Source organism: Cetorhinus maximus, chromosome 34 (assembly GCF_964194155.1).
Source record: "Cetorhinus maximus chromosome 34, sCetMax3.hap1.1, whole genome shotgun sequence".
Classification (NCBI taxonomy): domain Eukaryota; kingdom Metazoa; phylum Chordata; class Chondrichthyes; order Lamniformes; family Cetorhinidae; genus Cetorhinus; species Cetorhinus maximus.
The window spans coordinates 6,360,723-6,386,285 of NC_135912.1; the positions used below are offsets into that span (position 1 = coordinate 6,360,723).

Consider the following 25,563-nt stretch of genomic DNA (forward strand, 5'->3'; position numbering starts at 1 on the left):
CAGTCTGCAGGTGTAAGGTGAGTGTTTATCCCACAGGCAGCAGGTGTAAGGTCAGAGTGTATCCCACAGGCTGCAGGTGTAAGGTCAGTGTGTATCCCACAGGGTGTAGGTGTAAGGTCAGTGTGTATCCTACAGGCTGTAGGAGTAAGGTCAGTGTGTATCCCACAGGTTGCAGGTGTAAGGTCAGTGTGTATCGCACAGGCTGCAGATGTAAGGTCAGTGTGTATCGCACAGGCTGCAGATGTAAGGTCAGTGTCTATCCCACAGGTTGCAGGTGTAAGGTCAGTGTGTATCGCACAGGCTGCAGGTGTAAGATCAGTGTGTTTCCCATAGGCGGCAGGTGTAAGGCCTTTTGTCTTCCACTGGCTGCAGGTGTAAGGCCAGTGATTATCCCAAAGCCTGCAGTTGTAAGGTCAGTGTGTATCACACAGGATGCAGGTTTAAGGTCAGTGTGTATCTCACAGGCTGCAGGTGTAAGGTTAGTGTGTATCGCAGAGGCTGCAGGTGTAAAGCCAGTGATTATCCCACAGGCTGCAGATGTAAGGTCAGTGTGTATCCCACATGTTGCAGGTCTTAGGTCAGTGTGTATCGCACAGGCTGCAGATGTATGGTCAGTGTGTATCGCTCAGGGTGAAGGTGTAAGGTCAGTGTGTATCCTACAATCTGCAGGTGTAAGGTCAGTGTGTATCCTACAGGCTGCAGGTGTAAGGTCAGTGTGTATCTTACAGGCTGCAGGTGTATGGTCAGTGTGTATCCTAGAGGCTGCAGGTGTAAGGTCAGCGTGTATCGCATAGTTTGCAGGTGTAAGGTCAGTGTGTATCCTACAGGCTGCAGGTGTAAGGTCAGTGTGTATCCCACAGGCTGCAGATGTATGGTCAGTATGTATCCCACACGCTGCAGGTGTAAGGTCAGTATGTATCCCACAGGCTGCAGGCGTAAAGTCAGTGTGTATCCCACAGGCTGCATGCGTAAGGTCAGTATGTATCCCACAGGCTGCAGGTGTAAGGTCAATGTGTATCTCACAGGCTGCAGGAGTAAGGTCAGTGTGTATCCTACAGGCTGCAGGTGTAAGGTCAGTATGTATCCCACCGGCTGCATGTGTAAGGTCAGTTTGTATCCTACAGGCTGCTGGTGTACGGTCAGTGTGTAACCTACAGGCTGCACGTGTAAGGTCAGTGTGTATCCCACAGGCTGCAGGTGTAAGTCAGTGTGTATCGGTCAGGCTGCAGGTGTAAGTTCAGTGTGTATCCCACCGGCTGCAGGTGTAAGGTCAGTTTGTATCCTACAGGCTGCTGGTGTAAGGTCAGTGTGTAACCTACAGGCTGCACGTGTAAGGTCAGTGTTTATCCCACAGGCTGCAGGTGTAAGGTCAGTGTGTATCCCACAGGCTGCAGGTGTAAGGTCAGTGTGTATCCCACAGTTTGCAGGTGTAAGGTCAGTGTGTATCCCACAGGCTGCAGGTGTAAGGTCAGTGTGTATCCCACAGGCTGCAGGTGTAAGGTCAGTGTGTATCCCACAGGCTGCAGATGTAAGGTCAGTGTGTCTCCTACAGGCTGCAGGTGTAAGGTCAGTGTGTTGGACACAGTTCCAGTCTGCATTACCATCCCCTCCCCGATCTCGCTGTGGTGCCCTGTCTCCCGATGCTGACGATGCTGAGAGCCTCTCTCTGTTTCTGTTTCTCTTCCAGGGTATCCGACTGGACCTACCCCTTACCCCCCTGCCCAGCCCACCGCGTACCCCGTACCTCACTACGGCTTCGCTCCCGTCGCCGGACCGCCACAGCCCAGCTTCCCCCCCCACGAGGCTCCCCAGCCCCTCCCGCCACCCGGTTTCCTGCCTTACCCGTCTGCGCCCCCCGGCAACCCCCTCACCCCCCAGGGCGGCCACTACAGCGGCCCGGGCATCCACACCCCGCCATCGGGCCCTCCCCACGGGCGCCACGAAGAGGACCCTGGCATCGTCCAAGCCCCCTTGATGGGGGTCACCGGCGGACCCTCTTGTCTGGAGTACCTGGCACAGGTAAGCTTCGGCCATTGCCCGAATGGGCAGTGGGCATCTTAACTCGGCGCAAAGATTCATTTTGGGGAGGAGGGGATGAGGAGAGGCGTGGACGGTTTGGGGTGGGTGGGTGGGAGGGGGTTTTGGCAATGGGCGTGGGGTTAGTGTGAACAAGCCGACATTCCCTGAATTTTAAATTGGGGGGAGGGCCAACTGGACGGACAAGTTTATGCGAACGGCTTAAAGTAAAAGCTTTTGGGTCCCTTGACCCAGAAAGACATCAGCACGTCCTGCTGAAGCTTTATACACTGGTCTGGCCTCGGCACTCGGTGCAGTTAGGCCCCCAGACACTTTAATATGGCCCGTCGGCAAGGGGTGGGGTGCAGAGAAGATTTAGCTTTTTTTTTGGTAAATATTCATTCATGGGACATGGACATCGCTGGCTAGACCAGCATTGGCTGCCCATCCCTAATTGACCTGCTCAGAGAGGGGGTGTAGTTAAGAGCCAACCACATTCGCTGTGTGGGTCTGGAGTCATGTGTAGGCCAGACCGGGTAAGGAGGGCAGATTTCCCTTCCCTCAAAGGGGGGCATCAGTGAAGTTTTTATGATAAAAACAAAAAAACTGCAGATGCTGGAAATCCAAGACAGAAACAGAAATCCCTGGAAAAACTCAGCAGGTCTGGCAGCATTGGCGGAGAGGAGCACAGTTGACGTTTCGAGTCCTCATGACCCTCAATACATCGGTGATACTCTTCTCTGCCAAACCTGCTGAGTTTTGAACATGAGATTTTTATTGGATTCAAATTTCACCATCGGCCTTAGTAGGATTTGAACCCAGGTCCCCAGAGAATTACTTTGGGTCACCGAGCTAGTGACAGTACCACTACGCCACTGCCTCCCCCTGTTCTTGATTGGTACCAGAAGCTGTCATTTTACAATGATGAGGCCTTGTTCCAATGCTACTGGGGGTGTCCGATGAGGAGAGATTGGGTCGAATGGGCCGATATTCTATCAAGGGTTAGGAAGAACGCGATCGAGGTGATCTCACCATTGCCAGTGATGCCCACGTCCATGAAAGAATCATTTTTAATAATACATAAATTCTCCTTCGACGGTGTAGATGTTGAGGGGCTCGAACGTTTGCAACTGGAGGTTGCAGCTGCAGGATTGGGGGGGGCCTGCCCCTCTTTGGACTGAGAGGAGGAGAAATGTCTTCATTCAGGGGGTTGTGAATCTTTGCAAATTCTCTCCCCCAGGGGGCTGTGGTTTCTCAGCCGTTGCAGTCTATTCGAGACTGAGGTCGATAGATTCTTGGATACTTAAGGGGATTGATTGCTACTGGGTGGGGTGGGGTGGGGAGGGTGGTGGGTAGCGCTGTAAAGCGGAGTTGAGGTGGAAGATCACCTTTGATCTTATTGATGGGGCAGAACGAGCTCGGAGTGGGGGAGGGGGCGCGGAATGGCTGAACCTGCTTGGTTGTGAGGCGGGTGGGCACACCCTCCCGAGTATTCTCCTTTGCGAGGCGCCGTGTTCAGCTGTGGTCTGTGTTTGTCTGCAGATCGACCAAGTGCTCATCCATCAGAAGGTGGAGGTAGTGGAAGGTAAGGTGACCTACTCAAGCGATCCGGGCTACTGGGTCTTTTACTTTCTCTGTTCGTCTATGAGATGTGGGCGTCGCTGGCTAGGCCAGCACTGATCGCCCGCCCCTTAGTGCCCGCGACATGGCGGGTGGTCCCCTGGCTCTCCCGACCTTGGCCTCTCCCGGTGTCTCTCTGAACGCCCTCTCGATTGGAGGGGAGTGAACCAGGAAGGTGGTGGGGTGGGGGGAACCTTGCCATCTGATAGGCTAGCCAGAATTGGGGGAGAATGGGGGAGGCAGGGGGCAGCGACCCAGTGCCTCACCCTGTTGCTGGTCTTGTGACACGTTTGACCCCCACGGGTTCGCAGGAAGGGTTCCTCCTCGGTGCGTTTTGGAGTCAACCTCTGTGCCCACCAAAGGAGCAGGGGTGGGGGGGTGGGGGAAACCACTCACCCCATCAGCGCTTTGCAGTGGGAGTTAGGGTCAGCTTCATTCCCCCCGACCTCCTTAAGACCCCTCACGGCGCCACTGACGACTCAAAGCTTTGTTACGTTGACCTGTCGCTATGGGCCGAACCTGCCTTGGCATGGCCCTTTAATAACCACGTGAGGCAGTGGGGAAAGGGGGTAGTGCCCACCCAAAGGGTTGGGCCCTTTTCACGATGCGGTGGGACCATTGGGGGCAAGGCCCTTTAATGATGGGATGAGACCCTGAGGGGGGCGGGGGGTGCAGGGTCCCTTTAAGGATGGTGTCAAGTCGTTGGGGGGAGTGTCCTTTCATGACAGGGTGAAATCATGGGCCCTTATTTCTATAAAGGATATACTTACATCGGAAGCGGCTCGGAGAGGGTTCACTTGGCTGATTCCTGGGGTGAAGGGGTTTATCCCGTGAGGAAAGGTTGGGGCCTGTACCCATCGGAGTTTAGGAAAACAGGAGGCGACCTTATTGAAACATATCAGATTCTGAGGGGAGGTGAGAGGTCGGATGCTGACCCCTCGCGGGGTCAATCAAGAACTAGGGGCCAAATTTAAAAATTAGGGGCCTCCCGTGTAAGGTGGAGGTGAGGAGAATTGTTTTGTCTCAGAGGGTCGGTCAGTCTGTGGAACTCTCTCCCCCACCCCCCGGAGAGCAGTGGAGGCCGGGTCACTGACTATGCTCAAGGCCGAGTTTGACCGACCTTTTGGTGGACGAGGGGGTCGAAGGTTATGGGGGAACAGGCAGGAAAGTGGAGTTGAGGCCACAGTCAGATCAGGCATTGATCGCATCGAATGGCGGAGCAGGCCCGAGGGGCCGAATGGCCTACTCCTGCTCCTTTTTTTGAGTTTAATGATAGGTCCTGGGATCAAGGCCCATTGCTAAAGATCCTTGAGACAGGTTAATGATGACGTTGGACAGCTGGGGTGGAGGTGGGGGGAGGTGGGGGAGATCCGGGGTTTCAGGGCACCTTTATTTAAGGTGAGAAGACAGGGTCCCTTTAATGGCTCCGACCTGTACTTTTCCAGCTATCTTCAGTTTTGAGACCAAGAACAAATATGTGATCAAGAACAGCCTGGGCCAGAAGATCTACACTGCCAAGGAGAAGAGTGACTGCTGCACCAGGAATTGCTGTGGTTCCCTGCGCTATTTCGACATGAAGCTGATGGACAACATGGACAGAGAGGTCATCCACCTGGTGCGGCCCTTCAAGTGTGTCAGTTGCTGGTTCCCTTGCTGCCTCCAGGAGGTGTGTTGCTTTTATTTGTTCGTGGGCTGGGGGCGTCGCTGGCTAGGCCCGCATTTGTTCCCCATTCCCTAGTTTCCCCTTGAACTCACGCCAGTTCAAAGGGCGTTTGAGAGTCAACCCACATTTGCTGTGGGCCTGGAATCACATGTAGGCCAGACCGGGTAAGGACGGGCAGATTTCCTTCCCTAAAGGGGGCAATAGTGAGCCAGGCAGCGGTTTCACGGTCATCCTTAGACTTTTAATTCCATATTTTGTTTTATTGGATTCAAAGTTCACCATCTGCCGTGGTGGGATTTGAACCCTGGTTCCCCCCAGAGAATTACCCCGGGTCTCTGGATCATTCGTCCAGCGACAACACCACCACCTCCGGGCGGGTCTCGCTGCCAGGCCTCGGACTCGGGTCAGTGGCAAAGGATCCACCCATTCGCCTGAACTCCCGAGCACTTGCGGCGCCACCACTGCTGGGGAGGATGTAATTACAGCGTGACATGTTTACATAGGCAGTTGCGAACACCAGCAGCGAACTTGCATTCACGTAGCGCCTTTGACGTGGGACAAATGACCTCGCAGCGGGATTTATCGGACGAAATTTGACACCGAACCACGTCAGGAGGGCAGGGGAACCGAGAGCTCGGTCCCGTGAGAGATCGGTTATAAGGGGCGCCTGGGGAACAGGCTTGAGCAGGGGGCCTCACCCTAACGCCTCCTGACAAAGACTCCCGACTGCGCCGTGCACTCCCTCGAGTCTGCACCGGAGGCGTCGGAGTAGATTCTGCGGCCCGGAGTGGGGCTTGAACCCACGGCCTTGGGTGGCGCGAGCGCTCCCCACCACTGAGCTGCGGTGAACACCCTCCAACGTGGATCCTCTCCCATCCGATCGCCGCATAGCCACAGGCGAGCGGAATTGAGATTCCGGGCGGTCAAAACCCCCCCCACCGCCCCCACCCCCTCTTCAAGCCCACTGTTTCCAAACCGGTTACAAGGCGAGGCCTACGCGGAGTGACTCATCCTCTCGATCCCAGCTCCTCCCTTAGTGTGTCAGTAAACCCCCCGACTAACCCCCTCCTCTCTCCTCTGCCTTGGAACTGAGCATGGGGAGAGGGGTGGGGGGCAGGGGTGAGACCCTCCCCCCGACCCTGATGTAGGCCCGAGACTGCTGAGACGCACTCCTCAGCCCCCTGACCACCGAGGGGAGCCCTGGTTTCCTCGGAGGTAGGCCGGCCGGGAGTAGCTTGTTTGGGGCCTGGTCCTGACTCACTGGGCGGGGGGGGCGGGGGGGGTGTACGGCTCCCCAGGTAGTCGGCCCAGTAAACCTGTCGTGCAGATGCGGCTTGGAGAGATGAGGCCCAGGCCTTGGGTTCTCCTAAGTGCGGAGAAGGTTTAATCCAGGCCTTCGAAAACCATGAGGGGCTTTTGATGGGGTAGGTGAGGGCTGGGTGGGGGGTGGGGGGGAAACTGATTCGAACGTGGTTTCTAGAAAGGGGGTTGATGAGCGGGGCAGAGATTTAAGATCATTTGGTAAAAAGAGCCACAGGGGAAGGTGAGGAGATTTATTTATTTTTTTATACACACACAGCGAGTTGGAGGGCGCTGCCTGAGAGGGTGGAGGAAGCGGATTCAACAGGAACTTTCCAAAGGGGGATAAATATTTGAAGGGGGAGGGAGGGAAATTTTCCAGAGGCCAGGCAAGGGGGAAGAGAGAGCAGAATAAAGAAAACAGGCTTGCATTGATATAGCACCTTACCCCACCCCAATTAAGCACTTAACAGCCAATGATGCGCTTTTTTTTTGATGTGTCGTGAGGTGGGAAACCGGGCCAGCCAATTTATGCACAGCACGATCCCGCCACTCGCAATGTGAATCGTGAGGCAATCGTCTGACGTTGGTTGTGGGGGATCAATGTTGCCCACGGCTTCTTCAAAAGAGCCACTGTGGCACTTTCACGTCAACCTGAAGGGAGCAGACTGCATTTTAACGGCCCACGATCCAAACAGCAGTGCCGCTGACAGTGCGGCACTCCCTCGGCGCCGGTCACTGCGAGGGACAGCCTTGATTTTCGCGCCCAAGGCCCCCCCCCCCGGAGTGGGACTTGAACTGGGAGCCTTCTGACGCAGAGGCAAGAGAGCCATGGCTGACTCCCTGCTCCCCACGTCGAGGTGGCGGTGGGGTAGCGCGGGTAACGGGGAAGAACCTAATTGGATAGCTCTGAGCCAGGAGGGGTTAGATGGGCCACCTGGCCTCCTTCTGTAGTTCTATCATCCAATGACCACTCCAGCCCCTGCAATCCTTCAAATTAATGCCCAGGGAGCTTTTTAGGGTTGAGTCGAGGGCCTGACGTACCCAGTGGGGCTCTTTGAAGAAAAGTGGCCTCCCTCAGCGGCCACCATCGCCGGTGTCAGTGGGGCCATTCGACTGGGTGGGGCGTCACAATAGGGTTTGACGACCCCCCCCCAACAGGTCCGTGCCATCCAGACAGGATGGCTAGATGGTGCCTGCTCCTCCCTGACCTGTGGTCCTGAGGCCAATGAGGGAGGGGGGGGGTGTGCCGCACTGGACGCCAGCAAAGCCGCCCTCGGCCACGGCGCGTTGGTAACTGCCCCGTTCTCGTCCCCGCAGCTGGAGGTGCAGTCACCGCCCGGGACCACCATCGGCTACGTGAAGCAGACTTGGCACCCCTGCCTGCCCAAGTTCTCCGTCCAAAACGTGGAGAGGGAGACGGTCCTGAGGATCGTGGGGCCCTGCTTTGCCTGCAACTGCTGCGGTGACATCAATTTCGAAGTAAGTCCGGGCAGGGGGGTGGGGGCTGGGGTGAGGGGGGGCGGCGGGGGAGGGGGAGGGAGGTGGAGGGGACTGGGGTGGTAGTGGAGGTGGGGGTTGTTGGAGGAGAGGGGGTGGTGGAACAAAAGGGTGGGAGGGAAGAGGGTAGAGATGAGGGTTGGCAGTGGAGGGGGTTAGGGCAGAGGGTAGAGGTGAGGGTTGGCAGTGGGGTGGTGAGAGGGCAGAGGGTAGATGTGAGGGTTGGCAGTGGGGTGGTGAGAGGGCAGAGGGTAGAGGTGAAGGTTGGCAGTGGGGGTGAGGTGGGAGGTCAGAGGGTAGAGGTGAGGGTTGGTAGTGGGGTGGTGGGAGTGTAGAGGTGAGGGTTGGCAGTGGGGGGGTGAGAGGGCAGAGGGTAGAGGTGAGGGTTGACAGTGGGGGCGGTGGGAGGTCAGAGGGTAGAGGTGAGGGTTGGCAGTGGGTGTGAGATGGGAGGTCAGAGGGTAGAGGTGAGGGTTGGCAGTGGGGGTGAGGTGGGAGGTCAGTGGGTAGAGGTGAGGGTTGGCAGTGGGGGTGAGGTGGGAGGTCAGTGGGTAGAGGTGAGGGTTGGCAGTGGGGGTGAGGTGGGAGGTCAGAGGGTAGAGGTGAGGGTTGACAGTGGGGGGGTGGGAGGTCAGAGGGTAGAGGTGAGGGTTGGCAGTGGGTGTGAGGTGGGAGGTCAGAGGGTAGAGGTGAGGGTTGACAGTGGGGGGGTGGGAGGTCAGAGGGTAGAGGTGAGGGTTGGCAGTGGGGGTGAGGTGGGAGGTCAGTGGGTAGAGGTGAGGGTTGGCAGTGGGGGGGTGGGAGGTCAGAGGGTAGAGGTGAGGGTTGGCAGGAGAGGGGTTGGTGGGAGGTCAGAGGGTAGAGGTGAGGGTTGACAGTGGGGGTGAGGTGGGAGGTCAGAGGGTAGAGGTGAGGGTTGGCAGTGGGGGGGTGGGAGGTCAGAGGGTAGAGGTGAGGGTTGGCAGGAGAGGGGTTGGTGGGAGGAGGGGCGATGGGGGGCAGGGGAAGGTGAAGGGGGGTTGTGGGCAGACAGAATGAGCATCGGGTTTTAACACTGCATTTCCATGAGCTGAGAATATGCTGCGGGGCCTGTTTTGAAGCCTCGTCACTGCTGTAAAGCAGGAAACGCCAGTTTAAGCACAGCAAGATCCCACAGACATCTCATGATCCAAACAACAGTGCTGCTGACGCTGCAGAACTCCCTCGGCACTTGCACTGGAACGTCAAGCGCTGGAGGGGGAACTTGAGCCCAGAACCCACTCAACGCAGAGGCAAGGGGGCTAGGCGCACAGCGATGGCTGAATTCCCGTTCCCACACTGGGGAGGTTGGCGGGGGCTGGCTGGTGGTGGAATTTAAGTGGATAGCTCTGAGGCAAGAGAGGTCCGAGGGGGTCACATGGCCCCATTTTGTGCTGTATGATCCTTTCAGCCAATGAGCACACCAGCCGCTGCAATCCTTCAAATCGGTGCCATTGGGATCTGGTTATGATTGGGTCAAGGGCCTGTTCGAGTGGACGCTACGTGGCCCATGGGACTGTCTGAAGGGAAGTGGCCTTCCTCAGCGGTCACCATCGTGGGTGTCAGTGGGGTCGATCGTCGGAGCAAAGTGACCATGTCCCAGGTGATCTGTTTGTGTGAGCTGTGGGATGAGTGATAAATATTTCGTCAAGGACACTAGGAAAAGGACACCTGCCATTCTATCCCAATGGATCTTCTACCTAGGTCAACCCGAGGGGCCAGACAAGGTCTGGATAAAACATTAACTTATTGCCTCATGATGAGCCTGGGAACCATCTGTTCTATGCCTCCATCCTTGATACAAAGAGCTTTACAGACTTTGGACAACTCTAGACCAATAGGGCTTCCCCTTACTGATTTCGCCCCCTCTAGCTACGGACACGCACTCAATTCTGTCCCAATCTTTCCTCTCCACATGAGACAGGATAAGGAATATCTTCCAGTGTCTGTGACTGCCAAGGCTGGTAGTGAAGAATTCAGGCTTGGTCAAAAACTCAGCCATCCCAGACCAAGCAGCACAGTGACGCTGAGGGAAAGAGTTACAGTGAGGGGTGTAGGGTATATCAGAGGGTGTTACAGTGAGGAGTGTAGGGTATATCAGAGAATGTTACAGTGAGGGGTGTGGGGTATATCAGAGAGTGTTACAGTGAGGGGTGTGGGGTATATCAGAGTGTTACAGTGAGTGGTGTGCGGTATATCAGAGAGTGTTACAGTGAGGGGTGTCAGGTATATCGGAGAGTGTTACAGTGAGGGGTGTGGGGTATATCAGAGTGTTACAGTGAGGGGTGTGGGGTATATCAGAGTGTTAAAGTGAGGGGTGTGGGGTATATCAGAGTGTTACAGTGAGGGGTGTGGGGTATATCAGAGAGTGTTACAGTGAGGGGTGTGGGGTATATCGGAGAGTGTTAAAGTGAAGGGTGTGGGGTATATCAGAGAGTGTTACAGTGAGGGGTGTGGGGTATATCAGAGAGTGTTACAGTGAGGGGTGTGGGGTATATCAGCGAGTGTTACAGTGAGGGGTGTGGGGTATATCAGAGAGTGTTACAGTGAGGGGTGTGGGGTATATCAGAGAGTGTTACAGTGAGGGGTGTGGGGTATATCAGAGAGTGTTACAGTGAGGGGTGTGGGGTATATCAGCGAGTGTTACAGTGAGGGGTGTGGGGTATATCAGAGAGTGTTACAGTGAGGGGTGTGGGGTATATCAGAGAGTGTTACAGTGAGGTGTGTGGGGTATATCAGATAGTGTTACAGTGAGGGGTGTGGGGTATATCAGAGAGTGTTACAGTGAGGGGTGTGGGGTATATCAGAGAGTGTTACAGTGAGGGGTGTGGGGTATATCAGAGAGTGTTACAGTGAGGGGTGTGGGGTATATCAGAGAGTGTTACAGTGAGGGGTGTGGGGTATATCAGAGAGTGTTACAGTGAGGGGTGTGGGGTATATCAGAGAGTGTTACAGTGATGGGTGTGGGGTATATCAGTGTTACAGTGAGGCGTGTGGGGTATATCAGAGAGTGTTACAGTGAGGGGTGCGGATTATATCAGGGATTTACAGTGAGGGATGTGGATTATATCGGGGTTTTACTGTGAGGGGTGCGGATTATATCAAGGTTTTACAGTGAGGGGTGCGGAATATATCAGGGTTTTACAGTGAGGGGTGTGGATTATATCAGCGTTTTACAGTGAGGGGTGTGGTTTATATCAGGGTTTTACATTGAGGGGTGTGGATTATATCAGCGTTTTACAGTGAGGGGTGTGGATTATATCAGCGTTTTACAATGAGGGGTGTGGTTTATATCAGGGTTTACAGTGAGGGGTGTGGATTATATCAGCGTTTTACAGTGAGGGGTGTGGTTTATATCAGGGTTTACAGTGAGGGGTGTGGATTATATCAGCGTTTTACAGTGAGGGGTGTGGATTATATCAGCGTTTTACAGTGAGGGGTGTGGATTATATCAGCGTTTTACAGTGAAGGGTGTGGTTTATATCAGCGTTTTACAGTGAGGGGTGTGGATTATATCAGCGTTTTACAGTGAGGGGTGTGGTTTATATCAGCGTTTTACAGTGAGGGGTGCGGATTATATCAGGGTTTTACAGTGAGGAGTGCGAATTATATCAGGGTTTTACAGTGAAGAGTGCGAATTATATCAGGGTTTTACAGTGAGGGGTGTGGATTATATCAGGGTTTTACAGTGAGGGGTGCGGATTATATCAGGGTTTTACAGTGAGGAGTGCGAATTATATCAGGGTTTTACAGTGAGGGGTGTGGATTATATCAGGGTTTTACAGTGAGGGGTGCGGATTATATCAGGGTTTTACAGTGAGGAGTGCGAATTATATCAGGGTTTTACAGTGAGGGGTGTGGATTATATCAGGGTTTTACAGTGAGGGGTGCGGATTATATCAGGGTTTTACAGTGAGGGGTGTGGATTATATCAGGGTTTACAGTGAGGGGTGCGGATTATATCAGGGTTTTACAGTGAGGGGTGTGGATTATATCGGGTTTCACAGTGAGGGGTGCGGATTATATCAGGGTTTTACAGTGAGGGGTGTGGATTATATCAGGGTCTTACAGTGAGGGGTGTCGATTATATCAGGGTTTTACAGTGAGGGGTGCGGATTATATCGGGGTTTCACTGCGAGGGGTGTGGATTATATCGGGGTGTTACAGTGAGGGGTGTGGATTATATCAGGGTTTACAGTGAGGGGTGCGGATTATATCAGTGTTTACAGTGAGGGGTGTGGATTATATCAGGGTTTACAGTGAGGGGTGTGGATTATATCTGGGTTTTACAGTGAGGGGTGTGGTTTATATCGGGGTTTTACAGTGAGGGGTGCGGGTTATATCGGGTTTTTACAGTGAGGGGTGTGGATTATATCTGGGTTTTACAGTGAGGGGTGTGGTTTATATCGGGGTTTTACAGTGAGGGGTGCGGATTATATCAGGGTTTACAGTGAGGGGTGTGGATTATATCTGGGTTTTACAGTGAGGGGTGTGGATTATATCTGGGTTTTACAGTGAGGGGTGCGGATTATATCTGGGTTTTACAGTGAGGGGTGTGTGTTATACTGGGTTTTACAGTGAGGGGTGTGGTTTATATCGGGTTTTTACAGTGAGGGGTGTGGATTATATCTGGGTTTTACAGTGAGGTGTGTAGATTATATCGGGTTTTTACAGTGAGGGGTGTGGATTATATCTGGGTTTTACAGTGAGGGGTGTGGTTTATATCGGGGTTTTACAGTGAGGGGTGCGGATTATATCAGGGTTTACAGTGAGGGGTGTGGATTATATCTGGGTTTTACAGTGAGGGGTGTGGATTATATCTGGGTTTTACAGTGAGGGGTGCGGATTATATCTGGGTTTTACAGTGAGGGGTGTGTGTTATACTGGGTTTTACAGTGAGGGGTGTGGGTTATATCTGGGTTTTACAGTGAGGGGTGCGGATTATATCAGGGTTTTACAGTGAGGGGTGCGGATTATATCAGTGTGTGTGTCTGTTGCAGGTGAAGCCTCCTAATGAGTCGAGGAGTATTGGCCGGATCAGTAAGCAGTGGAGTGGTTTACTGAAGGAGGTGCTGACGGACGCTGATAATTTCGGAGTACAATTCCCCATGGACCTCGATGTGAAGGTCAAGGCGATTCTGATCGGAGCCTGTTTTCTCATCGTAAGTACCAGACGCCCAGTGACCGCTCAGCCTGTCCACTGCCACACTGGCAATGTCATGGGCAATTTAATGTTCCCCCACAACCACATTTCATCTAAAGCCTCGTCACGTAACTTAACCTGACTCCGCTGACGATTGCACAATGTTCAGCACCATTCGCGACTCCTCAGATACTGAAGCAGCCCATGTCCAAATGCAGCAAGACCTGGACAATATCCAGGCTTGGGCTGACAAGTGGCCAGTAACATTCGCGCCACACAAGTGCCAGGAAATGACCATCTCCAGCAAGAGGGAATCCAACCATCGCCCCATGACATTCAATGGCATTAACATCACCAAAGATTAATACACACGATAAGATCATACGGAATTAGGGGTAATATATTAACGTGGATAGAGGATTGGCTAACCAACAGAAAGCAGAGTCGGGATAAATGGGTCCTTTTCTGGATGGCAAGCTGTAACTAGCGGGGTGCCACAGGGTTTGGTCCTTGGGGTCCCAACTATTTACAATCTATATTAATGACTTGGATTCAGGGATAGAAGGTACTATAGCTAAATTTGCAGATGACACCAAAACAGGCGGGAAAGTAAGTTGCAATAAAGAAATAAGAAATGTACAAATGGACATGGACAGGTTAGGTGAATGGGCAGATGGAGTGTAACATGAATAAGTGTGAGATTATCCATTTTGGTCGGAAGAATAAAAGGGTGACTTATTATTTAAATGGAGAGAAACTTCAGAATGCTTCAGTGCAGAGGGATCTGGGTGTCCTCGTGCATGAATCGCTGAAAGCTAGTATGCAGGTACAGCAGGTAATAAGGAAGGCAAATGGAATTTTGGCATTTTTTGCTAAAGGAATAGAGTATAAAAATAGGGAAGTGTTGTTGCAACTGTACAAGGTATTGGTGAGACTGCACCTGGAGTACTGTGCACAGTTTTGGTCTCCTTACTTGAGGAAGGATGTAGTTGCACTGGAGGCGGTTCAGAGGAGGTTCACTAGATTGATTCCAGAGATGCGGGGCTTGTCTTATGAGGAGAGATTGAGCAGTTTAGGCCTATACTCACTAGAGTTTAGAAGGATGAGAGGAGATCTAATTGAGGTATATAAGATGCTAAAGGCGACAGACAAAGTAGACGTGGAGCGGATGTTTCCCCTTGTGGGGCATTCTAGAACGAGAGGCCATAGTTTTAGGCTAAGGGGTGGTAGATTTAAATCAGAGATGAGGAGGAATTACTTTTCTCAAAGGGTCGTGAATCTGTGGAATTCACTACCTCAGAGTGCAGTGGATGCCGGGACGCTGAATAAATTTGAGGAGATAGACAGATTTTTAATGAGTAACGGGTTGAAAGGTTATGGGGAGAGGGCGGGAAATTGGAGTTGAGGCCAAAATGGGATCAGCCATGATCGTATTGAATGGCCGGGCAGGCTCGAGGGACTGAATCTCTTACTCCTGCTCCTAGTTCTTATGTTCTTATCACTGAACCTCCCACCATCAACTGAACTGGGACCAGCCATATAAATCCTGTGGCTACAAGAGCAGGTCAGAGGCTGGGAATCCTGCAGCGAGTAACTCACTTCCTGACTCCCCAAAGCCTGTCCACCATCTACAAGGCACAAGTCAGGAGTGTGATGGAATACTCTCCACTTGCCTGGATGAGTGCAGCTCCCACAACACTCAAGAAGCTTGACACCATCCAGGACAAAGCAGCCCCGCTTGATTGGCCATCCACAAACATTCACTCCCTCCACCACCGACGCACAGTAGCAGCAGTGTGTGTACCATCTACAAGATGCACTGCAGACACTCACCAAGGCTCCTTAGACAGCACCTTCCACGACCACTACCATCTAGAAGGACAAGGGCAGCAGACACATGGGGACACCACCACCTGGAAGTTCCCCTCCAAGTCACTCACCATCCTGACTTGGAAATATATCGGCCGTTCCTTCACTGTTGCTGGGTCAAAATCCTGGAACTCTCTCCCTAACAGCACTATGGCTGTACCTACACCACACGGACTACAGCGGTTCAAGAAGACAGCTCACCACCACCTTCTCAAGGGGCAATTACAAATGGACAATAAATGCTGGCCCAGCCTGAGACGCCCACATCCCGTGAATGTATTACAGAAAATACAGGACATGTATACCATCCCTACCCAACGGGAATACAAGGAGCAGCTGTTTCATCTTCCTTAGCCCACCGTCCATTCTGAGATGCACTGAGGCCCATCTAGACCTGGCACAGTGTTCCTGGTCCCAAACACACACACGTCCATCCGCTGCCGGAGACCTGATGGGCCTCCTGCCCTGCTGTACATTCCTCTGGTCTCTGGGACCAGGAGTAAAAACAGCGCGCCAATCCTGGAATTAGAGGAATTCATGGCCGGAAGAGTCTATTCGACACGTGGAGCCCCGATTGACTCTGTCTCCACCACCCCTTCAGGCAGCACAGTCCAGACCCTAACCACTCACTGCGCAAACCACTTTTTCCTCCTATTGCCTCTGGTTCGTTAGCCAATCACCTTCAATCTGCTTCCTTTTTATCAATCCTTCAGCCATTGGAAACAGTCCATCCTCACTTACCCCATCAAAACCCCCTTGAATGCCTCTATTGAACCTCCTCTTAGCCTTCTCTGCTCTAAGCAGAACCTGGGCTACTTCAGTCTACCCCCGTGGCAAATTCAAAATACCGACTGCCCCCAACCAGCCCGTGCTTGCAAAACTAGTGTCCAACATTAGACGTGATTCCGCGATTGGACAGCACTTACTGAACAATCCTGATTGCGCTAAGAATGACACTAATAACCTATTTAAGATTACCAGTCAAACTCGCAGTGTGGCTCACTTACACATGCTAGAAGCTACATATATTCACACACACTGTCCTCTGCTGACAGAAAGAGCACGTCCACGCGTTGCACCTTTTTCAACTGAACAAAATCTTGGGGGCACAGCCATTCCCTGATTCATTCCCCATGGCAATGCCTTGACCAATCAGAGGAGTTTGAATTTAAACAAAGCCCTGGCAGTTAAACGTTCCCTGGTGCATTCTCCGTGACCACGTTTCTACCAACCAGCCTACCAAACAGCACTCTCTTCCCATGCAGTACGAATTGTTGTTCCCTGCAGAGTTGGTATTCCCCGACTAATTCTGTTCGATCTTTCCTCAGGATTTCATGTTCTTCGAAAGAGGGAAAAGCCACCAGCAGCGAGATGGAGTGTGGCAATAGGGCTGGCGCCGCCAACCATTGGCCAACGAGGTGAAGAGCGGGTGACCAAATTTTGCAGCCTTCAAAAGAGATTCTGACGCCCCATCGCTAAAGACTTGGAGACACGGGAAAAGGAGCAGATTATCATCACGCTATGGCCGAGGCCAGTTTACACGAGACCTGAGGTTCCTCCCATCTTGGACCGACGTCGCCCTCACTGGGAGGGATGAGGCAGTTTGGGTGGGAGGGGCTGTTACTGGGGGATCAGAAACAGAAGTAGCCCCTCTCGGGCATACCCAACGTGCTCGTGAGCGGCACAGATCCCCTTCCGTTTTTTAAAACCAAGCCCCCGACACATCCAGTATCCTGACCTCTGTCTGCAGCCGTCACCAGAAGGTACAATATTTCCTCGCGTCCATTGGAGCAGAAGACTGCCCTGAAGACCATCAGTAACTCCAACAGCTTCTCTCCCGAGTGTCCATGAGCTGAACTGGACGTGGAAGGGTGCAAATGGGGAACAAAATGTACCCTTGCGGAAAACCGTAAACCAAAGATGTATTCTCTTCACCCCCACACTTTCACCCACCGTTGACCCCCATCCACCCCACCCCCCCTTCCCCCTTCCCCACCCACTCCAATGCTTTGGTTCTTTATTAAAACTGAGACCCCCCCCCGGGGAACAAACTTTAAGGATTGAGCAACCAACGTCCAACCGACATGATCCATGGACCCGCTCCCTTAATCTGCATGATCCAATCAATGATTTTGGGGAAAAGGCAACTTCCGATTGGAGAGTAAAAAATCAGTTGCTTGGACCAGAATCTGTGAGGGGATAATTGCTGTGGGCATGTACAGAGTCACTGTTTATTCAGCAGGGTAAGGATTACTCTGTGGAACTGTACAGAGTCACTGTTTATTCAGCAGGGTAAGGGTTACTCACTGTGGAACTGTACAGAGTCACTGTTTATTCAGCAGGGTAAGGGTTACTCACTGTGGAACTGTACAGAGTCACTGTTTATTCAGCAGGGTAAGGATTACTCTGTGGAACTGTACAGAGTCACTTTATTCAGTAGGGTAAGGATTACTCTGTGGAACTGTACAGAGTCACTGTTTATTCAGTAGGGTAAGGGTTACTCACTGTGTAACTGTACAGAGTCACTTTATTCAGTAGGGTAAGGATTACTCTGTGGAACTGTACAGAGTCACTGTTTATTTAGCAGGTTGAGTTTGAAGAATTGCCTATTACAGTGTCCCCAATAAGGTTTAACAAAACCAAGCTATAGGATGAAAGTGATGATGCAAGACAGGGTAGGAGGGAGATGCAGGAGAAATGGATTACTGCTGGAGAGAGAGAGAGAGGTGGAAGGGGAAGGGGTTAAAATAGGGGAGAAGGGGAGAGAGTGAGGGAAAGGTGGTAGGGTGGGGGACAGGGAGAGACAGAGCAAAGGGACAGGGGGAGTTTTTTTTTCTTTCCTGGGATGTGGGCTAAGCCAGCATTTATTGCCCATCCCTAATTGCCCTTGTTCCTAGAGCATTTAAGAGCCAACCACATTACTGTGTGGGTCTGGAGTCACATATAGGCCAGACCAGGTAAGGACAGCAGATTTCCCTCCCTAAAGGGGCATTAGTGAACCAGGTGGGTTTTTATGAAAGTCGGCAATGGTTTCGAGGTCACCATCAGATTTCCAATTCCTGGTTTTTATTGAATTCACATCTGCTGTGGTGGGATTTGAACCCAGGTCCCCAGACCACTGCCCTGGGGGTCTCTGAATTATTGGTTAACTGACAATACCACTATGCCAACACCTCCTCTAATGTAGGAGAGCGGGGAGAGGGAGAGAATGTGGGGTGGAGGGAGGGAGAGAGAGAGAGTGAAGGGAGGGGGGGAGAGCGGGGAGAGGGAGTGAGTGTGGGGTGGAGGGAGGGAGAGAGAGAGAGTGAAGGGAGGGGGGGAGAGCGGGGAGAGGGAGAGAATGTGGGGTGGAGGGAGGGAGAGAGAGAGAGTGAAGGGAGGGGGGGAGAGCGGGGAGAGGGAGTGAGTGTGGGGTGGAGGGAGGGAGAGAGAGAGAGCGAGCGAAGGGAGGGGGGAGAGCGGGGAGGGAGAGAGTGTGGGGTGGAGGGAGGGAGAGAGAGCGAGCGAAGGGAGGGAGGAGAGTGGGGAGAGGGAGGGAGAGAGTGTGGGGTGGAGGGAGGGAGAGAGAGCGAGTGAGGGGAGGGGGGAAAGCGGGGAGAGGGAGACTATGTGAGGGACAGGGAGAGAATGAAAGGGAGGCAGGAGAGTGGGGGAGAGGGAGAGAAAATTGGTGGAGAGAGAGAGGGAAGGAAAAAGCATGAGAAGAGAAGAGAGCGAGGGGAAGGGGGGAAGTTTAGGGACAAAGAGAATCAAGAGAAAAGGAGATTTTATCAACCAGCTGGGACGTTGTTGTGTGACTCTGGAGTGTGCTCGAGAGGCGACGGGCGCTGCATTTCCCAACGGATCGGATCGACCTCCCAGCCAATCATCTCCTGAGAAAGGCCCGATTCTGATTCGCAAGAGCCAGGGGCTGGGAATTCCGATGTTCCAACACCCTCTCTGGCTTGGCCTGCGCTGGGAGTGAGGCCTGGAGATGATAAAATTGGGTTCGGTCAAACTCCGGGGAGGGGGAGGGGGTGGGGGTGGGGAAACGTCATTGTGGAATCACTCGTGTGACTGCGCTCGATCAGCCAAAACATATTGGACACCAAAGCTTAGGAGGCCTTTTTTTTAAATTTTTCGCTTGCATATATTGTTCTTTTGCTGGAATATCTTGGGCGCTACACCCTCTGGAATATGGCCCCAAATGCTACATGGGACAATAAGCGGGATTGCAATGAACTTTGACCTGCAGCCAGACGTCTGTCCGAACCCAGTGGGCCGGAAGGCTTGGGAGAGGCTTCGTGAAGGGGCCAGCGGGATTTGGGGGTGGGTTTTGCCAACTCTGGCTCAGCGCGTTCCTGGAGGTTTTGCCCACCACGACTGCCCACCTCAAACGCCCGCCCGTGTCCGCACCACAAACTCCGGCCATCGGTCACCCCCCCCGCCCCCAGCCTCACGGAGGCCCATCTCCCCCCAACACGGGTAACTGGACTCTGCACTGCCTGACTCACCGCGCGTTTAAACAGCCTTTTCTAACCCTGTTTTTCGATACCTTTGCGACTAATAAAACCGAAGAGTTCAAAGAGCAATATTTACGCACGACCTCGTCTGAGTGCCTCTTTTGTGGTTTCTTGCGCTCGGCGCCGGTGGCCTGGGGATGAGGGTTTCGTTCTTGGCCTCGGTGACCCTTCTCAAACCGGGGTCCGGGGGTGCCGGGGAGCAGCGGGAAGGTTCTGTCAGTGCAACGTCTCCCAACCCGTGGCGAGGAAAGGGCACTTCTTCCAGACTCATGGCACGGTGGGTGTACCCACGCCGCACGGACTGCAGCGGCTCGAGAAGGCATCTCGCCACCACCTCCTCGGGGGGCAATAAATGCCGGCCCGGCCCACGACACCCACATAAGACATAGGAGCAGAAATTAGGCCATTCGGCCCATCGAGTCTGCTCCGCCATTCAATCATGGCTGATAAGTTTCTCAACCCCATTCTCCCGCCTTCTCCCCGTAACCTTTGATCCCCTTACCAATCAAGAACCTATCAATCTCGGTCCTTAAATACTCAATGACCTGGCCTCCACAGCCTTCTGTGGCAATGAATTCCATAGATTCACCACTCTCTGGCTAAAGAAGTTTCTCCTCATCTCTGTTCTAAAAGGTCTTCCCTTTACTCTGAGGCTGTGCCCTCGGGTCCTAGTCTCTCCTACTAATGGAAACATCTTCCCCACATCCACTCTATCCAGGCCTTTCAGTATTCTGTAAGTTTCAATCAGATCCCCCCCTCATCCTTCTAAACTCCATCGAGTATAGACCTGGGGTCCCGTGAATGAATTCAGAAAAATGGCAGAGGAACAGAGAAACTAGGAGCAGGAGTAGTCCATTCGGCCCTTCGAGCCTGCTCCACCATTCAAAGTGATCATGGCTGATCCTCTATCTCAACGCCGTACTCCCGCCCTCTCCCCATACCCCTCCATGCCCCTAACGTCCAAAAATTTATCAATTCCTTTCTTGACTATACCCAGTGACTTAGCCCCCGCAGTCTCTGTGGTAGAGAATTCCACAGGTTGACCACCCTCCGGGTGAAGAGATTTTTCCTCATCTCAGTCCTGAATGGCCTGCCCCGTATCCTGAGACTGTGGCCCCTGGTTCTAGACTCCCCCCAACCAGGGGAAACATCCTCCCTGCATCCAGTCTGTCCGGCCCTGTTAGAATTTTATATGTTTCAATCAGATCCCCTCTCATTCTTCTAAACTCTAGTGAATCCAGGCCTAGTCCGAACCAATCTCTCCACATACGACACCTGCCACCCCCGATATCAGCCTGGTGAACCTTCGCTGCACTCCCTCGATGGCGAGTTTACCCTTTCTGAGGCAGAGAACGGCACCATCGCCATTTTGTGGAGCCCGCCAAAACCCTTTGTCTCGGAGGCAACAGCGACGCCATCTTGAAAACCTGTAAACTCCTTTTTTTTAATGGTTCCTGGCCAATCCACACCTCTTTGGTGGATTACTGCCACCTACTATATCGGAGGAAGAGGTGCAATGCAATGCCCGGCACCTCCCCAGTCATCGCAGCCTCATTGGATGCCACGGTCACTGGCAGAGGGGCGCAGGAGCTGCTGCCCTCAACCGGAGTGCCCTGAGAGGTGCCCGCAGAGACGACAGGCAGCTCGTGTGCCAACGTGAGGTCACTCTGGGCCTCCCTGCTCACCATTGACGGATGGGCACCTAGTTGGGATACTGGGTGCCTCCATCTCCCACATGGACACTGACCACCGGAGTTCAGTGCCTGTGTGAGGGTTTGCAGGTCCCAGCGCAACCCCAGGAGCCCCTGATTTTGTCCCTGGAGCTGCCTCTCCATGAGAATCGCCACTCTCTCAATGGAGGGGGCAGTGCGCTCGGCCATGAGGGTCAACGCAGTGCTCACGCTCCACATGGACTCCTCCATCATGGAGACCACGGCACGCAGACCCTCATGGATCTCCGCCAGATCCTCCCGCACATCCCGCTGGACATCCAGCACCTGCCGCCTAATGGACGAATCCAGAGGCCCATCATCTGCCTTCGACTGAGCATCGTCCTGGTCTCCGGCAGCCCTCCGACTGCCGGCGCCCTCTTAGAGACGCACACACAATTTAAAAATGTCCTAAAAGCATTACTAAAACACCCTTTACATGGAGCACATTCACGCGAGCAGGGTTCCATGCGCTATGGTAGCGTAGCGGTTAGGCAACTGGACAAGTAACCCTGTAGGCCTCGACCCATGACCCAACAGCATGAATTCAAATACCACCATCGCCGCTGAGGGAAATTTAAACCTAATTAAGGTAAATCTAAATCAATAGTGAGTGCGTTGTTATAAAACACCCATCTGGTTCAGTGTGGCCCCTTCAGAGATGGGAATCTGCCAACCTTACCTGGTCTGGCCTACATGTGACTCCTGAGCCTATGGGTATGTGGTTGGCTCTGAGGTGGCCAAGTAAGGCACTCAATTGTCTTCTCAAGGGTAGCTAGGGGTGAGGTAAAAATACCAGTCTTACCAGCCACGTTCAAATCCAATAAATAAAATGATGACTTTAAACGAGGCTGTGGGCCTATTTTGAAAAGCGACCCTTTGATCGAAAAGCTTCGAGAGCTGGTTTTTTTTTTCTGGATGGCTTCGGAGGGAGAGCGGAAAAGATTCACGAGAATGGTCCCCAGGGGATGAGGGACTTCAGTGAGGTAGACAGGTTGGAGGAGCTGGGACCGTTCTCCTCGGAGAAGAGAAGGTCGAGAGGAGATTTGATCGAGGTGTTCAAAACCGTGAGGGGGTCCGGAGGGAGTAGGGAGGGAGAGACCGTTCCCGTCGGTGGAAGGATCGAGGAACCAGAGGGCACAGGTTTAAGGTGATTGGCAAATCGGGAGACAGGAGGAGAAACTTTTTCACGCGGCGAGTGGTTAGGGTCTGGGATGCGCCGCCTGAGAGTGTGTGGGGGGAGGCAGATTCGATCGAGGCGTCCGAGAGGGAGTTGGACCATTATCTGAAAGGGAAGAACGTGCGGGGTTAGGGGGAGATGGCACGAAGTGAATTGCTCGTTCGGAGAGCGGGTGCAGACGTGATGGGCTGAATGGCCTCCTCCCCTCTCCGCTGTAATGATCCTGCCACTCTGGTCATCTCGGCGAGTCCTGGAGCCTGGCACCACTTCAGCAACTGACCGATTCAGGGGCGCCGCCCTCTCGGCCAGTCGTGGCTCAGGTGGGCAACGCCCTCGCCTCCCTCGAGGCCGAAAGCCGAGGGGTTTGAGTCAACACTCCGGAGGCCTGAGCCCCAAAAATCCACCCGACTCTCTTCAGAGCAGCACTGAGGTGGGGGTGGGGGGTGCTGCACTGCCGGAGGTGCCATCTCTCGGGCGAGAGGTTGAACTGAGGCCCTGCACATCCTCCCTACCACCCCCCCCGACTGGCCCTCCCTACCCCCCCACGACTGGCCCTCCCTACCCCCCCACGACTGGCCCTCCCTACCCCCCCTCGACTGGCCCTCCCTACCCCCCCTCGACTGGCCCTCCCTACCCCCCCTCGACTGGCCCTCCCTACCCACCCCGCCGGACTGGCCCTCCCTACCCCCCTCGACTGGCCCTCCCTACCCGTCCCCGGGACCCATATTTACCCCCTGAATCAGCATCGCAAAAACAGATCGATCATCGTCTTCCCTGCTGCTCGTGGGATCTTGCTGTGCGCGCGTTGGCCGCCACGCATCCGACGACAACAGCGGACTTCGGAAGAGAAAAGAAAGACTTGCGTTGGTCTAGCACCCTTCACGTCCACGGGCTTCAAAGTTTTACTTCTCCCTGTCCCGCAATCTGACCTGATTGGAGGAGGGCGAAGGTTGAGGGGCGGGGGGAGGGGAAACCCCCGAGTTTCCTGCCCGGGGTCAGTGAAGCCACTTTCTTTCTGCTTTAGTTTCTGTGTAAGTTAACGAAGGCCCCGACTGTGGGAGACGTTTCCGTCGGGGGCGTCACAGGGGCCCCAGCTCCCCTACCGCCCGTGCCCCCCAGCCGCCCCTCAAATCGGGAATCTGGTGGCCGCCCGTTTCCTCAGGGCGCCTGGGAGGGATCCAAAATGGCAGCCGGCACAGGAACGTCAGCGACGCTGCTCTTGGCTCCCTGGGGGGGGGCGCTACAGGGGCCTGCTCCGTGTGCAAGGCCTGGGTGAGGCCTGAAGCCTGGGCAAGTGGCCCACCCCACCCCACCCACCTCGCTGCTGGTCAGTTCCTTCGGGCGCTAGGCAGGCCCAACCCAAAGGGTCCTCAGAGGGGGGCGGCCAACTGATGGGCGTTGTGGAGCCAAAGGGGGAGCTCAGGAGAGGGGTTAAACCATGAGGAAGAGGTGGCTTAGGCCCTCCAGTATAGAAGATTAAGAGTCACAACACGTTACAAAGTAAATTGGGGAGGGGTGGGGGGGTGATCCAATTGATCGATAGAGGTTGGGGGAGGAGCCAGGACAAGGGGACAAGGGGGCAAATCCTTTCAGATTGGAGCCGGGAGGTTCAGGGGTGATGTCAGGAAGAACTTCATCACATGCAGGGGAGGGGTAATCTGGAACTCTACCCCCTCTCTCACCCCCGCCCCCCTGCAAAAAGCCGCTGAGGTTGGGGGTCAATTGGGCATTTCAAAGCAGGGATTTAATAGATTGGAATAGGGTTGTCATCTAGTCATCGTCCAAAAGGACCATTGGCGTCTCTCTCCCTTAGAGAGAGGCATTTGTGGCTACTCGTCGATTGAGGGTCACCCGCTCTGCTAGCGTTGGGGGCAAGTCCTCCGTGAATCACCATAGCTGGTAGAGGGATTGAACCCGTACTTTTGGCATCGCACGTTAGCCAGCTGAGCTAACTGGCCCCCACCCCGACCGATAAGGGTTAGGACACCAAGGCGGGTGAATGGAATTTAAAGATACAGGTCAGCCACGATCTCGTTGAGTGACGGAGCAGGCCCGAGGGGGCTGAATGGCCTCCTCTTGTTCCCTTTGGCCCCCTTTTGGCCGTGGCCTACGCCACCCCTTTTATTGCCGGCAGCCCCTCCGAGCCTGGTGAAGAACCAGCGCCGAATCCTGGCGCAGGCTTCGGACCCACCAGGCAAAGAGGAGGTGGCACAAGAAGATGGCCGCCAAACATGGCGGACGGTGAGGCGCCGAACACAGAGAATTCCAGCCAAACGATTACGGAGTTCTGTTTGTTCCCGGTGGGGAAAGAAATAAGGATATAACGGACAGGGGGGGGCTTTTGAGGCACTGGGGCAGTCTCCCTGCCTCTGAGCCAGGGTTCGAGTCCCGCTCCAGGGCTCTTCGGCCTGGGGAGGGGGCGCGTTCTTAAAGCGGCCCAGACAGGTCGAGTATCGACTTGCAAATCCTTCCGGCGCTCGCCCCAGGGAAAGAAAGTCGGAGCCTCTGCCTTCACGGCCCAGGCTGCAACATGCATGTAAAAACGCACGTTACCACGGCAACCTGGACCGCCTGATTGATCAATCAGGTTAACGCCATTGATCCTTGTTCCGGCTGGGGGCAGATTCAGCGCCCGCCCCCTCGTGGGGGAGGTCCTGGCGCCGCGGGTGGGACCTGCCCGCGATCAGGGGACACTGAAGAAGAGCATAATAAAACAATGGCAGGATAAACCCAATGGTGGCAGGTCGGAGAGAGAGAGAGAGGTTATACTGTCAGAGGGATAGAACACAAACCTCAGGAGGGTGACCCAGAGGCCGGCAGCCTCTACCAGCTGGAATGACAAGGGCGGCGGGCGTATGGGAGCACCACCGCTTGCCTGGACGAGCGCAGCTCCCACAACCACTCGAGAAGCTCGACACCGTCCAGGACAAAGCAGTCCCGCTTGATTGGCACCCCATCCACCAACATTCACTCCCTCCACCACCGACGCACAGTAGCAGCAGTGTGTGTACCATCTACAAGATGCACTGCAGCAACTCACCAAG

At 54.0% G+C, this 25,563-nt stretch overlaps 1 protein-coding gene across 1 annotated transcript; it reads left to right on the forward strand.

Moving 5' to 3' along the window:
* The first annotated feature begins 1,825 nt into the window (after positions 1-1,825).
* LOC144671846 (phospholipid scramblase 1-like) lies at positions 1,826-16,943 on the forward strand. The gene is made up of 6 exons (XM_078533895.1): positions 1,826-2,019; positions 3,559-3,601; positions 5,082-5,302; positions 7,919-8,080; positions 13,117-13,278; positions 16,457-16,943. Exons 1-6 carry the CDS (start codon positions 1,975-1,977, stop codon positions 16,514-16,516), a joined length of 693 nt encoding a protein of 230 aa, XP_078390021.1. The 5' UTR covers positions 1,826-1,974; the 3' UTR covers positions 16,517-16,943.
* Positions 16,944-25,563: the final 8,620 nt, after the last annotated feature.